Source organism: Ranitomeya variabilis, chromosome 4 (genome assembly GCF_051348905.1).
Source record: "Ranitomeya variabilis isolate aRanVar5 chromosome 4, aRanVar5.hap1, whole genome shotgun sequence".
NCBI classification, from domain to species: Eukaryota; Metazoa; Chordata; class Amphibia; order Anura; family Dendrobatidae; genus Ranitomeya; species Ranitomeya variabilis.
This window is the reverse complement of record NC_135235.1, coordinates 141,345,169-141,360,251: the sequence shown is the minus strand read 5'-3', so window position 1 is coordinate 141,360,251 and position 15,083 is coordinate 141,345,169. Positions and strand designations below refer to the sequence as shown.

Below are 15,083 nucleotides of genomic sequence, written 5' to 3'. Positions count from 1 at the left end.
TATGATGTAGGGGTAGAAACCTTGCTTACAGCGATGTGTAACGTACTGGGCTGTGTGTTGCTGTTTCAAAACCATCAGTATTTTACCAGCAGGAGATCACTACAGGACAAGGTGCCTTGTGCCTCCTAGTCCAACCACGCCCCCATCACTAATTGGCAGCTGTCACCATCCAGTGTCATAGAAAGCTGCCAATCAGTGGTGTGGGTTGGGTCATACAGAGCTCAGTGGTGTGGGCGGGGTCATACACAGCTCAGTGGTGTGGGCGGGGTCATACAGAGCTCAGTGGTGTGGGCGGGGTCATACAGAGCTCAGTGGTGTGGGCGGGGTCATACAGAGCTCAGTGGTGTGGGCGGGGTCATACAGAGCTCAGTGGTGTGGGCGGGGTCATACAGAGCTCAGTGGTGTGGGCGGGGTCATACAGAGCTCAGTGGTGTGGGCGGGGTCATACAGAGCTCAGTGGTGTGGGCGGGGTCATACAGAGCTCAGTGGTGTCGGCGGGGTCACAGAGCTCAGTGGTGTGGGCGGGGTCATACAGAGCTCAGTGGTGTGGGCGGGGTCATACAGAGCTCAGTGGTGTGGGCGGGGTCATACAGAGCTCAGTGGTGTGGGCGGGGTCATACAGAGCTCAGTGGTGTGGGCGGGGTCATACAGAGCTCAGTGGTGTGGGCGGGGTCATACAGTGCTCAGCATCTGAGCTCCCCTAAATCTGAAGCAGAGAAAACGGTCACAACTGCAGCACCTAATAAACTACGTGATACATCTCTGAAATCAGGGTCTCTGTCCCTACATCATGCTACTGTCAGGAATATCCTTTAAAGGGAATCTGTCAGCAGTTTTTTCTAGATAATATATCGCAGTCATGCATGTCAATAAGTCTCTATAAATGTCTCTATGTTTCAGCATAAGCAGTCATGGCTGTTTCCATATCCTTCATACAAGTGAATGTTGCACAAATCGCATAGTTTAGGCTGGTTTCACACTTGCGTTTTGATCTGCAGCGTTTTTAATGAAAAAAACGCATGCTTTTTTTCCCCTATGTTTAACATTAAAAACGCATGTGTTTTTTTTGTACGCGTTTTGCCGCGTTTAACGACGCATGCGTTTATTTGCTGCATGCGTTCTTTTGCAGAAATGCAACATGTAGTAATTTTCAGAGGCGTTTTTTTGCCGCAAAAAAACGCATGCGTTCATTTGCGTTTGATTTGCGGCAAAAAAATACATTGATGTCTATGGAAACGCATGCGTTTTTGCGTACATGCGTTTGCTTGCGTTTTAAACGCATGCGTTTTTATAGAAAAAAACAAGAATACACCATGATAAGCCACCCCCCACCATCAGGGTGATAAAGGGATCCTAACCCTACCCCTACCCCTAACCCTAACAATATGACAGTGAATACTCTCCGAGTTTATATTTTTAGTACTCTATAGCAATACCGTATATCTTGGGGTGTCCACATTGAACAAAGCTTTTTATTAGAAGAATGGCCTGGTCTCCAGGTCAACATAATAGCCAATCCCTATGGATCCCTAGGGTTAGGGTTAGGGTTTGGATCCCTAGGGTTAGGGTTTGGATCCCTAGGGTTAGGGTTAGGATCCCTAGGGTTAGGGATAGGGTTAGGGTTTGGATCCCTTTATCACCTTGATGGTGGGGGGTGGCTTATCAGTGACCTGGTGACCAGGACATTCTTCTAATAAAAAGCTACCCCTAACCCTAGGGATCCAAACCCTAACCCTACCCCTAACCCTACCCCTAACCCTAGGGATCCTAACCCTAACCCTATCCCTAACCCTAACCCTAGCTAATTCTATTAATAGTGGGTTTTCTAGTTGATTTTGATGATTGGCAGCTGTCACACACTTCTCAGCATGCGTTTCAAAAACGCAAACGCAGGAAAAAACGCATGTAAACGCGTCAAAACGCCGCGTTTTTTTTCTGCATGCAAAAACGCATGAGTCTAAAAAACGCAGCGTTTGCACGCGTTTTTTCACCACATGCGGTTTTTTTTTCTACAAACGCTGCAGATCAAAACGCAAGTGTGAAACCAGCCTTACTATGGTATGTGGTTTCCCTAAGTACCATTCACTTCTATGGGATCTCTGGATAGTGCATAGCTCAGACTGATAATCGTCTGTTTCCATAACTCTGAATACATGTGGCCGGTCCATAAAAACAGATATTCCTGTTTCAGCCATGAATAGCCGAAAAAGGGAAACCCATCTCCATTTGTAAATATAATAAGAGGGAAGTACCGTACATATTCTCAAGCTCAGCCTTTATCCGTCATTCCATACTGCCCTCACACAGAATGAGCCCTAATGCCACAGATCCTGGCTCCGGCTCTCACTAAACTACTCATCAATATATGTCACTTTCTCATAGTCATTGGTGTAGTCGCTGCCCGCGCCATCTAACCCTACTAAATATTCTACATGGCTTATAAACGCCAATGAAGGCAACTGCCGTGCAACCTGCTCAGCGGCCGTCAGGGCCCGACTAAGTACATGGCAACCGCTGCTAAGGCAGGAAAAGTGACAGACTTCTCTACTATTTATGGGGTATTACCAAGTAGCACAACAAATCGGGAGATAAATAGAATATATAAGAGAGAAGACATTGCCGATTACATGAGATTGTACACATTAAAGGGGACCTGACACCAGAAAACTGCCGATGGCATGCTCCGGACAGCAATTACATGATCACTACAATGATGTTTGTAGCCAAATTAGACATTATATGGTTTTCCTATAGTTCTAAATTAAAAACGCCGAGTGGAAAAGTTACCCAGAGTCCTAGAGATGAACCAAAAGCTTACCGTACCGCCCCGATGACAAGGCAAGTGTGCACTTTATTAATGTAGCAAAGCTATAAAACGCGCAGTTTACATATGAGTATCATTGTAAGTATCATGTCATTGCCAGCAGCAGTGTGCAGTTCGCGTAATGGGCAATTTTCTAATATCAGATTCCCTTTAAGAAAATAAAACTAACATCCTATTTCTCCCAGTCATTTCGGATTACAGATATTACAGACTAAAGTCCTTTTAGGTCTTGATACGTGAACATTTCTTAAATATTCCTAGAACTCCCATCCACTATGCTGAGACAGCTGGCCGCTGTGGTTTTGACCCTGCATAAATCCGCAGCAGTTTCTGATCGTGGGCACCTACCCTAAGGGTCATTTCATACTTAAATAAACATAAAACAAAGATATCAAACAAAGAATTGTTTTAAAAAAGGGGCTAATCAATGATATATGGCGTGAAGTAGCGGAGCCCATGGCACAGCTCCGGTCCACCATATCGAGCTGCAGCTCCTGAACTCTGCTGACTATTGGGGTCTGTACCTAATCCCTATACAGCTCACCCTAAACTGAGACGAGTTCTAGTGGTTAGGGGCACGGGATTACATACCCCATGTGCAGCTGGTCCAGGGGCCTGAGGGGGCCGTCTCGCTGTATATTTCAGCCAAGACATTCTTGTGATTATTCGGCTTTCTCCTAATGTAGATTCTACTTATTTAAATTAGGACAAAGAGAGAAACGTTCCGGCAAATGGTAAAAAATAGCTTCATTGTTACTTTATTTTCCATTAACTCCATAAAAGGTTAACACAAATGGAACGTCTGCATAAGTGTTCAGCAACAAAAAACACAGCGAGTCTTGCAAAAACAGACAAGACCTCAAAGTGAAGCACTCATAAAAAACAAAAAAGCTATGGCTATTACAATTATGAATAAAAAGCAGTGTCTAGTCATCTGAACATGTGAGTCACAAAAATGTAATTGTTATGTGTGTGTATCTTCTATATGCTGGTGTGCATGTTTGTACTATATATGTGTATGTATCTTCTATATGTTGGTGTGCATGTTTGTACTATGTATGTGTATCTTCTATATGCTGGTGTGCATGTTTGTACTATATATGTGTATGTATCTTCTATATGTTGGTGTGCATGTTTGTACTATATATGTGTATGTATCTTCTATATGCTGGGGTGCATGTTTGTACTATATATGTGTATGTATCTTCTATATGTTGGTGTGCATGTTTGTACTATGTATGTGTATCTTCTATATGCTGGTGTGCATGTTTGTACTATATATGTGTATGTATCTTCTATATGCTGGTGTGCATGTTTGTACTATATATGTGTATGTATCTTCTATATGCTGGGGTGCATGTTTGTACTATGGATGTGTATCTTCTATATGCTGGTGTGCATGTTTGTACTATATATGTGTATGTATCTTCTATATGCTGGGGTGCATGTTTGTACTATATATGTGTATGTATCTTCTATATGCTGGTGTGCATGTTTGTACTATATATGTGTATGTATCTTCTATATGCTGGTGTGCATGTTTGTACTATATATGTGTATGTATCTTCTATATGCTGGTGTGCATGTTTGTACTATATATGTGTGTGTATCTTCTATATGCTGGTGTGCATGTTTGTACTATATATGTGTATGTATCTTCTATATGCTGGTGTGCATGTTTGTACTATATATGTGTATGTATCTTCTATATGCTGGTGTGCATGTTTGTACTATATATGTGTATGTATCTTCTATATGCTGGTGTGCATGTTTGTACTATATATGTGTATGTATCTTCTATATGCTGGTGTGCATGTCTGTACTATATATATATGTGTGTGTATCATCTATATGCTGGTGTGCATGTTTGTACTATATATGTGTGTGTATCTTCTATATGCTGGTGTGCATGTTTGTACTATATATGTGTATGTATCTTCTATATGTTGGTGTGCATGTTTGTACTATATATGTGTATGTATCTTCTATATGCTGGTGTGCATGTTTGAACTATGGATGTGTATCTTCTATATGCTGGTGTGCATGTTTGTACTATATATGTGTATGTATCTTCTATATGTTGGTGTGCATGTTTGTACTATGGATGTGTATCTTCTATATGCTGGTGTGCATGTTTGTACTATATATGTGTGTGTATCGTCTATATGCTGGTGTGCATGTTTGTACTATATATATGTATGTATCGTTTATATGCTGGTGTGCATGTTTGTACTATATATGTGTATGTATCTTCTATATGCTGGTGTGCATGTTTGTACTATATATGTGTATGTATCTTCTATATGCTGGTGTGCATGTTTGTACTATATATGTGTGTGTATCGTCTATATGCTGGTGTGCATGTTTGTACTATATATGTGTATGTATCGTCTATATGCTGGTGTGCATGTTTGTACTATATATGTGTATGTATCGTTTATATGCTGGTGTGCATGTTTGTACTATATATGTGTATGTATCTTCTATATGTTGGTGTGCATGTTTGTACTATATATGTGTATGTATCTTCTATATGCTGGGGTGCATGTTTGTACTATATATGTGTATGTATCTTCTATATGTTGGTGTGCATGTTTGTACTATATATGTGTATGTATCTTCTATATGCTGGGGTGCATGTTTGTACTATATATGTGTATGTATCTTCTATATGTTGGTGTGCATGTTTGTACTATATATGTGTATGTATCTTCTATATGCTGGTGTGCATGTTTGTACTATATATGTGTGTGTATCATCTATATGCTGGTGTGCATGTTTGTACTATATATGTGTATGTATCGTCTATATGCTGGTGTGCATGTTTGTACTATATATGTGTATGTATCTTCTATATGCTGGTGTGCATGTCTGTACTATATATATATATGTGTGTGTATCATCTATATGCTGGTGTGCATGTTTGTACTATATATGTGTGTGTATCTTCTATATGCTGGTGTGCATGTCTGTACTATATATGTGTATGTATCTTCTATATGTTGGTGTGCATGTTTGTACTATGGATGTGTATCTTCTATATGCTGGTGTGCATGTTTGTACTATGGATGTGTATCTTCTATATGCTGGTGTGCATGTTTGTACTATATATGTGTATGTATCTTCTATATGCTGGTGTGCATGTTTGTACTATATATGTGTATGTATCTTCTATATGCTGGTGTGCATGTCTGTACTATATATATATATGTGTGTGTATCGTCTATATGCTGGTGTGCATGTTTGTACTATATATGTGTATGTATCGTCTATATGCTGGTGTGCATGTTTGTACTATATATGTGTATGTATCTTCTATATGCTGGTGTGCATGTCTGTACTATATATATATATATATGTGTGTATCATCTATATGCTGGTGTGCATGTTTGTACTATATATGTGTGTGTCTCTTCTATATGCTGGTGTGCATGTCTGTACTATATATGTGTATGTATCTTCTATATGTTGGTGTGCATGTTTGTACTATGGATGTGTATCTTCTATATGCTGGTGTGCATGTTTGTACTATGGATGTGTATCTTCTATATGCTGGTGTGCATGTTTGTACTATATATGTGTATGTATCTTCTATATGCTGGTGTGCATGTTTGTACTATATATGTGTATGTATCGTCTATATACTGGTGTGCATGTTTGTACTATATATGTGTATGTATCTTCTATATGCTGGTGTGCATGTTTGTACTATATATGTGTATGTATCTTCTATATGCTGGTGTGCATGTTTGTACTACATAAGTATCTTCTATATGTTGGTGTGCATGTTTGTACTATGTATGTGTATCTTCTATATGCTGGTGTGCATGTTTGTACTATATATGTGTATGTATCTTCTATATGCTGGTGTGCATGTTTGTACTATATATGTGTATGTATCTTCTATATGTTGGTGTGCATGTTTGTACTATGTATGTGTATCTTCTATATGCTGGTGTGCATGTTTGTACTATGTATGTGAATCTTCTATATGCTGGTGTGCATGTCTGTACTATGTATGTGTATGTATCTTCTATATGCTGGTGTGCATGTTTGTACTATATGTGTGTATGTATCTTCTATATGCTGGTGTGCATGTTTGTACTATATATGTGTGTGTATCGTCTATATGTTGGTGTGCATGTTTGTACTATATATGTGTGTGTATCGTCTATATGCTGGTGTGCATGTTTAGAATATGTGTATGTGAATCTTCTATATGCTTCTGTGCATGTTTGTACTATGTATGTGAATCTTCTATATGCTGGTGTGCATGTTTGTACTATATATGTGTATGTATCTTCTATATGTTGGTGTGCATGTTTGTACTATGTATGTGTATCTTCTATATGCTGGTGTGCATGTTTGTACTATATATGTGTATGTATCTTCTATATGCTGGTGTGCATGTTTGTACTATATATGTGTATGTATCTTCTATATACTGGTGTGCATGTTTGTACTATATATGTGTATGTGAATCTTCTATATGCTGGTGTGCATGTTTGTACTATATATGTGTATGTGAATCTTCTATATACTGGTGTGCATGTTTGTACTATATATGTGTATGTGAATCTTCTATATGCTGGTGTGCATGTTTGTACTATATATGTGTATGTGAATCTTCTATATGCTGGTGTGCATGTTTGTACTATATATGTGTGTGTATCTTGTTTATGCTGGTGTGCATGTTTAGACTATGTGTATCTTCTTTATGCTTGTGTGCATGTTGTACTATGTATGTCTGTATCTTCTATATGCTGGTGCGCAGTGGCCGTTCAATATCAGTGTCCGCCCGTACATATGTGGACTGGTGGTCTGCAGGTGTTCTCAATCATATGAAGTAAATATAAGGGAATACTAGTACTTATTCCTTGTACTGTGACATCACTGTGTACATTACTTTTATAACCATGGTTGTTGTCCTTTGCTGTGACATCACTAATACATTTTTTGCTTGTACTGTGACACCACTTTGTTAATTACCTTTGTACTTTCAATATGATGCTGTGTTGCCTGTGCTGCACTGTGGCATCACTGCAGCCCTTAAAGGTTATTTTGAGTTAACAGTAGGTGATAACTTATTGAGCATTGAGGATCTGACTGCTGAGACATGTACACAACAGCAGAAAAGGGAAATTTATCCCCGTTCCAAAATGGCACAGCATGTTGGATGTCCAGTACTGTGACATCACTGTGTACTACATTATTCCAGTACTGTGACATCGCTGCGTACTACATTATTCCAGTACTGTGACATCACTGTGTACTACATTATTCCAGTACTGTGACATCAGTATACTACATTATTCCAGTACTGTGACATCACTGTGTACTACATTATTCCAGTACTGTGACATCACTGTGTACTACATTATTCCAGTACTGTGACATCGCTGCGTACTACATTATTCCAGTACTGTGACATCACTGTGTACTACATTATTCCAGTACTGTGACATCACTGTGTACTACATTATTCCAGTTCTGTGACATCACTTTGTACTACATTATTCCAGTTCTGTGACATCACTGTGTACTATATTATTCCAATACTGTGACATCACTGTGTACTACATTTTTCCAGTAATGTGACATCACTGTGTACTAAATTATTCCAGTACTGTGACAACACTGTGTACTACAATATTCCAGTACTGTGCCATCACTGTGTACTACATTATTCCAGTACTGTGACATTGCTGTGTACTACAATATTCCAGTACTGTTACTTCACTGTGTACTACATTATTTCAGTACTGTGACATCAGTATATTACATTATTACAGTACTGTGACATCAGTATACTACATTATTCCAATACTGTAACATCACTGTGTACTACATTATTTCAGTACTGTGACATCACTGCGTACTACATTATTCCAGTACTGTGACATCACTGTGTACTACAATATTCCAGTACTGTGACATCACTGTGTACTACATTATTCCAGTACTGTGACATCACTGTGTACTACATTATTCCAGTACTGTGATATCACTGTGTACTACATTATTCCAGTACTGTGACATCAGTATACTACATTATTACAGTACAGTAACATCACTGTGTACTACATTATTCCAATACTGTGACATCGCTGTGTACTACATTATTCCAGTACTGTGACATCACTGTGTACTACATCACAGTACTGTGACATTAGTATACTACATTATTACAGTACTGTGACATCACTGTGTACTACATTATTCCAGTACTGTGACATCACTGTGTACTACATTATTACAGTTCTGTCACATCAGTATAGTACATTATTACAGTACTGTAACATCACTGTGTACTACATTATTACAGTACTGTGACATCACTGTGTACTACAATATGCCAGTACTGTGACATCGCTGTGTACTACATTATTCCATAACTGTGACATCACTGTGTACTACATTACAGTAGTGTGACATTGCTGTGTACTATATTATTACAGTACTGTGACATCACTGTGTACTACATTATTACAGTACTGTGACATCACTGTGCACTACATTATTCCAGTACTGTGACATCACTGTGTACTACAATATTCCAGTAGTGACATCGCAGTGTACATTACTACAGTACTGTGACACCACTGTGTACTACATTACTACAGTACTGTGACATCAGTATACTGCATTATTACAGTACTGTAAAATCACTGTGTACTACATTATTCCAGTACTGTGACATCGCTGTGTACTACATTATTCCAGTACTGTGACATCACTGTGTACTACATTATTCCAGTACTGTGACATCAGTGTGTACTGCAATATTCCAGTAGTGACATCGCTGTGCACTACATTATTCCAGTACTGTGACATCACTGTGTACTACATTATTCCAGTTCTGTGACATCACTGTGTACTACATTTTTACAGTTCTGTGACATCACTGTGTACTACATTATTCCAGTTCTGTGACATCACTGTGTACTACATTATTCCAGTTCTGTGACATCACTGTGTACTACATTTTTACAGTTCTGTGACATCACTGTGTACTACATTATTACAGTTCTGTGACATCACTGTGTACTACATTTTTACAGTTCTGTGACATCACTGTGTACTACATTATTAGTTCTGTGACATCACTGTGTACTACATTTTTACAGTTCTGTGACATCACTGTGTACTACATTTTTACAGTTCTGTGACATCACTGTGTACTACATTTTTACAGTTCTGTGACATCACTGTGTACTACATTTTTACAGTTATGTGACATCACTGTGTACTACATTTTTACAGTTCTGTGACATCACTGTGTACTACATTATTACAGTTCTGTGACATCACTGTGTACTACATTATTCCAGTTCTGTGACATCACTGTGTACTACATTATTCCAGTTCTGTGACATCACTGTGTACTACATTATTCCAGTTCTGTGACATCACTGTGTACTACATTATTCCAGTTCTGTGACATCACTGTGTACTACATTTTTACAGTTCTGTGACATCACTGTGTACTACATTTTTACAGTTCTGTGACATCACTGTGTACTACATTATTACAGTTCTGTGACATCACTGTGTACTACATTTTTACAGTTCTGTGACATCACTGTGTACTACATTTTTACAGTTCTGTGACATCACTGTGTACTACATTACAGTTCTGTGACATCACTGTGTACTACATTTTTACAGTTCTGTGACATCACTGTGTACTACATTATTACAGTTCTGTGACATCACTGTGTACTACATTTTTACAGCTGTGTGACATCACTGTGTACTACATTTTTACAGATGTGACATCACTATGTACTACATTATTACAGTTCTGTGACATCACTGTGTACTACATTATTCCAGTTCTGTGACATCACTGTGTACTACATTATTCCAGTTCTGTGACATCACTGTGTACTACATTATTAGTTCTGTGACATCACTGTGTACTACATTATTACAGTTCTGTGATATCACTGTGTACTACATTATTCCAGTTCTGTGACATCACTGTGTACTACATTATTAGTTCTGTGACATCACTGTGTACTACATTATTACAGTTCTGTGACATCACTGTGTACTACATTTTTACAGTTCTGTGACATCACTGTGTACTACATTATTCACAGTTCTGTGACATCACTGTGTACTACATTATTCCAGTTCTGTGACATCACTGTGTACTACATTTTTACAGTTCTGTGACATCACTGTGTACTACATTATTCCAGTTCTGTGACATCACTGTGTACTACATTATTCCAGTTCTGTGACATCACTGTGTACTACATTATTACAGTTCTTTGACATCACTGTGTACTACATTATTACAGTTCTGTGACATCACTGTGTACTACATTTTTACAGTTCTGTGACATCACTGTGTACTACATTTTTACAGTTCTGTGACATCACTGTGTACTACATTTTTACAGTTCTGTGACATCACTGTGTACTACATTTTTACAGTTCTGTGACATCACTGTGTACTACATTATTCCAGTACTGTGACATCACTGTGTACTACATTACTCCAGTACCGTGACATCGCTGTGTTCTACATTATTACAGTTCTGTGACATCACTGTGTACTACATTTTTACAGTTCTGTGACATCACTGTGTACTACATTATTACAGTACTATGACCCTGCAATGTGATTACCCTTTCTTTCAACTGTACAGTGTTTGAAATGTTTTGGGACTTTTGTTCCTGTTTTGAGATGTTATTTTGGGCACTAGACCTTTTGTAAATGGAGTCTTTCTGCCACTCTTTACCAGCTGAGACAACTTTTTGAAAAGTACGCAGAGCTTTGTGGAGAGGGGAGTTGGCGAAGAGCAGCCGCTAATTCATAATTTACTACACAACTATCCAAAGGTGGCGTCCACAATGACGCAAATGCCCTCTAGGCATCTTATGGTGGCACACCGCAGCTTAATCATGATCCAAATTTATTAAGAGACGCACTTACTCCAGCGCACTGTTCATCAAGACTGTCATACATCTTGCTGGATCTGAGCCTCTGTGCATAATAGAGGTATAAGGTGCAGACGTTGTAGGTGCAGCTGTAGGGGAAGCTGTTACAGATGTGGTTTTTGATGAATACCTCTGCTGGGAAGTTCTGAGATCGCCTTTAATCCTTGAGAAGATATGAGTAACCTACCTGCCATTGTGGTAGTGGTCAGGATTGCTCAAGTGGTACTGCTCTTGCCCATTTAGACGCGGTGGTGCCCTTTTCCAAAACACTTGCTGCTGCTGCTGTCTCAAACTCCGATCAGTTCTTTCAAAATGGCTCATATTTTCAACTTTTCCTGAAATAGAAAGTAAAGTCAGTATCATGTTTTGGCTGTAATAGTGAACTGGTTATTTTCAAAACCACCAATATATACTGTATTGGCACGATAGCATGTAGGGGAAAGGTTCTGTATCCCAGATACGTTGGTAGCTTATCTATACAAGGTAGTCAGTTTTCATTTTAGTACCTAATATGTACACTGTACACTGTGGAAATATATCCTTCAGTGAAAATGGGACAGGGCAAGGGAAGGCTGTCAGGCGCAGCACAGAAGGAAGGCCGTCAGGCGCAACACCGAAGGAAGGCCGTCAGGCGCAACACCGAAGGAAGGCCGTCAGGCGCAACACCGAAGGAAGGCCGTCAGGCGCAACACCGAAGGAAGGCCGTCAGGCGCAACACCGAAGGAAGGCCGTCAGGCGCAACACAGAAGGAAGGCCGTCAGGCGCAACACCGAAGGAAGGCCGTCAGGCGCAACACAGAAGGAAGGCCGTCAGGCGCAACACAGAAGGAAGGCCGTCAGGCGCAACACAGAAGGAAGGCCGTCAGGCGCAACACAGAGGGAAGGCCGTCAGGCGCAACACAGAAGGAAGGCCGTCAGGCGCAACACAGAAGGAAGGCCGTCAGGCGCAACACAGAGGGAAGGCCGTCAAGCGCAGCACAGAGGGAAGGCCGTCAGGCGCAACACAGAGGGAAGGCCGTCAGGCACAACACACAGGGAAGGCTGTTAGGCACAACACACAGGGAAGGCTGTTAGGCACAACACAGAGGCAATACAGTCAGGGGCAGCATAGAAGGAATACAGTCAGGCGCAGCAGAGAGGGAATACAGTCAGGGGCAGTAGAGAGGAAAGACAGTCAAGCGTAGAAGAGAGGGAAAACAGTCAAGGCTTAGTAGAGGGGGAATACCATCAGATGTAGCAGAGAGGGAATACCATCAGATGTAGCAGAGAGGGAATACAATCAGATGTAGCAGAGAGGGAAGACCACTATATGTAGCAGAGAGGGAATACCATCAGATGTAGCAGAGAGGGAATACCATCAGATGTAGCAGATAGGGAATACCATCATATGTAGCAGAGAGGGAATACCATCAGATGTAGCAGAAATGGAAGACCATCAGATGTAGCAGATAGGGAATACCATCATATGTAGCAGAGAGGGAATACCATCAGATGTAGCAGAGAGGGAATACCATCAGATGTAGCAGATAGGGAATACCATCATATGTAGCAGAGAGGGAATACCATCAGATGTAGCAGAGAGGGAATACCATTAGATGTAGCAGAGAGGGAATACCATCAGATGTAGCAGAGAGGGAATACCATCAGATGTAGCAGATAGGGAATACCATCATATGTAGCAGATAGGAGACTTTCAGGTAAAGTAGAGCAGTTCTGGTCATAACTCACAAATATCACATTGTGTCATTTACAGGTTAATAATGAACTGTACATAACCATTCCATAATGTTAAGGACACAAACAAGTTGACATTAAGTATGAAATGACAAGCTCAGCTCTGCTTCATCTGCTATGGCTTCCACAGCTTCAGTAGTCTATGGCATACAACAAAATTTACCGGCATACAACAAAATTTACCAGCAGCCGCCTACTTTGTTCTGGTTTCTGTATCTACATGTCAGCATCGACAAAGCTGGTAAAAATGTAATCTAACAGTTTCTTTCCACTAGAATGCCTTGCTTCAGCAGATGTTTCCTCGTTAGAGGGTTAGAAATATGTTCTGCTGCGACCCAGACCTTGAACAGCTGTGTAGCCCTCCTCTGTATACAGGAAGACAGGAACATCTATACGTCTCATCCTACAAACAGAAAGGTCCACGAAGAACTGGACGTCAATAAGAGTACAAGTAACAGGAGAAGCGAGAAGTAACAGTAATAAACTTAGCAAGTCTATGCGGAGCTCCCTCAATAACCAGCAGCTACTTACCCAAACCCCAGCGCCACACAAGGGGAACATTGTGTCATTCTCCAGCGACTCTTGCACTATTGCATACAAGACTTTTATACAAACAGGCCTTCCTTCCTACTGAATTCCCACCCTTCGTGTGGCTGGGAATACGGCCCAGTTTTGTCCTGTGACTTGGAAAAAAAAACCCAGCCCTAACTATCCATTTGCATAGTTAGCAAACCAGACTGTGTCTTTAAATAGCTGCTTGTCTCAGAGGAGAGGCAAGCAGAATGGCGAAGGCCGGACAGCGCAATATTTACTTTTACCCAGTAAATTCCTAGATGGCCTTGTTAGATATAGAGACAAACCCAAGACAAGCAAAAAAGTAACCAGCACTGCTGGAAAACGAAGACTGCCAGGAGCAGCTGCAGCAGGAACTGAGCTCATTCCTGCCTTACAAAGCACAAGCAAAGAACAGGTTAAAGAAGCCAAGCGGGGCTCTTCATGTAAAGTCATGCTCCGGGTGCTTAGTGCAAGCCTAAAACATTCATTAATTAGCTTCTGTGCAGCTACAAAGGCTTAACGAGTCGTGGAGAGATCAACAACACACACGTTAATATGAGGACTATGACAAGCTCAGTCTCATAGGCTGTAGCCAAATTAATCACTTCCAATAAAGTAGGAAGATAAAGTCATATGGTGAAGGACAAACTAGCTGTACGAGTAATGACAGACTAGCTACACGGTGAGGGACAGACTCGCTGTACGAGTAGTGACAGACTAGCTACATGGTGAGGGACAGACCAGCTACACGGTGAGGGACAGACTAGCTACACGGTGAGGGACAGACTAGCTACACGGTGAGGGACAGACCAGCTACACGGTGAGGGACAGACCAGCTACACGGTGAGGGACAGACTAGCTACATGGTGAGGGACAGACTCGCTGTACGAGTAGTGACAGACTAGCTACATGGTGAGGGACAGACCAGCTACACGGTGAGGGACAGACTAGCTACACGGTGAGGGACAGACTAGCTACACGGTGAGGGACAGACTAGCTACATGGTGAGGGACAGACCA

General features: G+C 40.7%; 1 protein-coding gene across 3 annotated transcripts in view; it reads right to left on the bottom strand.

Annotated features, from left to right (window-relative positions):
• Window positions 1–15,083, bottom strand: part of CCSER2 (coiled-coil serine rich protein 2) — a 223,712-nt gene that overhangs the window by 87,673 nt on the left and 120,956 nt on the right. For all 3 annotated transcript variants that reach the window (XM_077259307.1, XM_077259308.1, XM_077259309.1), the window contains exon 5: window positions 11,964–12,111. In XM_077259307.1, the coding sequence (XP_077115422.1) occupies window positions 11,964–12,111 (148 nt within the window). The remainder of the gene's footprint in view (window positions 1–11,963; window positions 12,112–15,083) is intronic.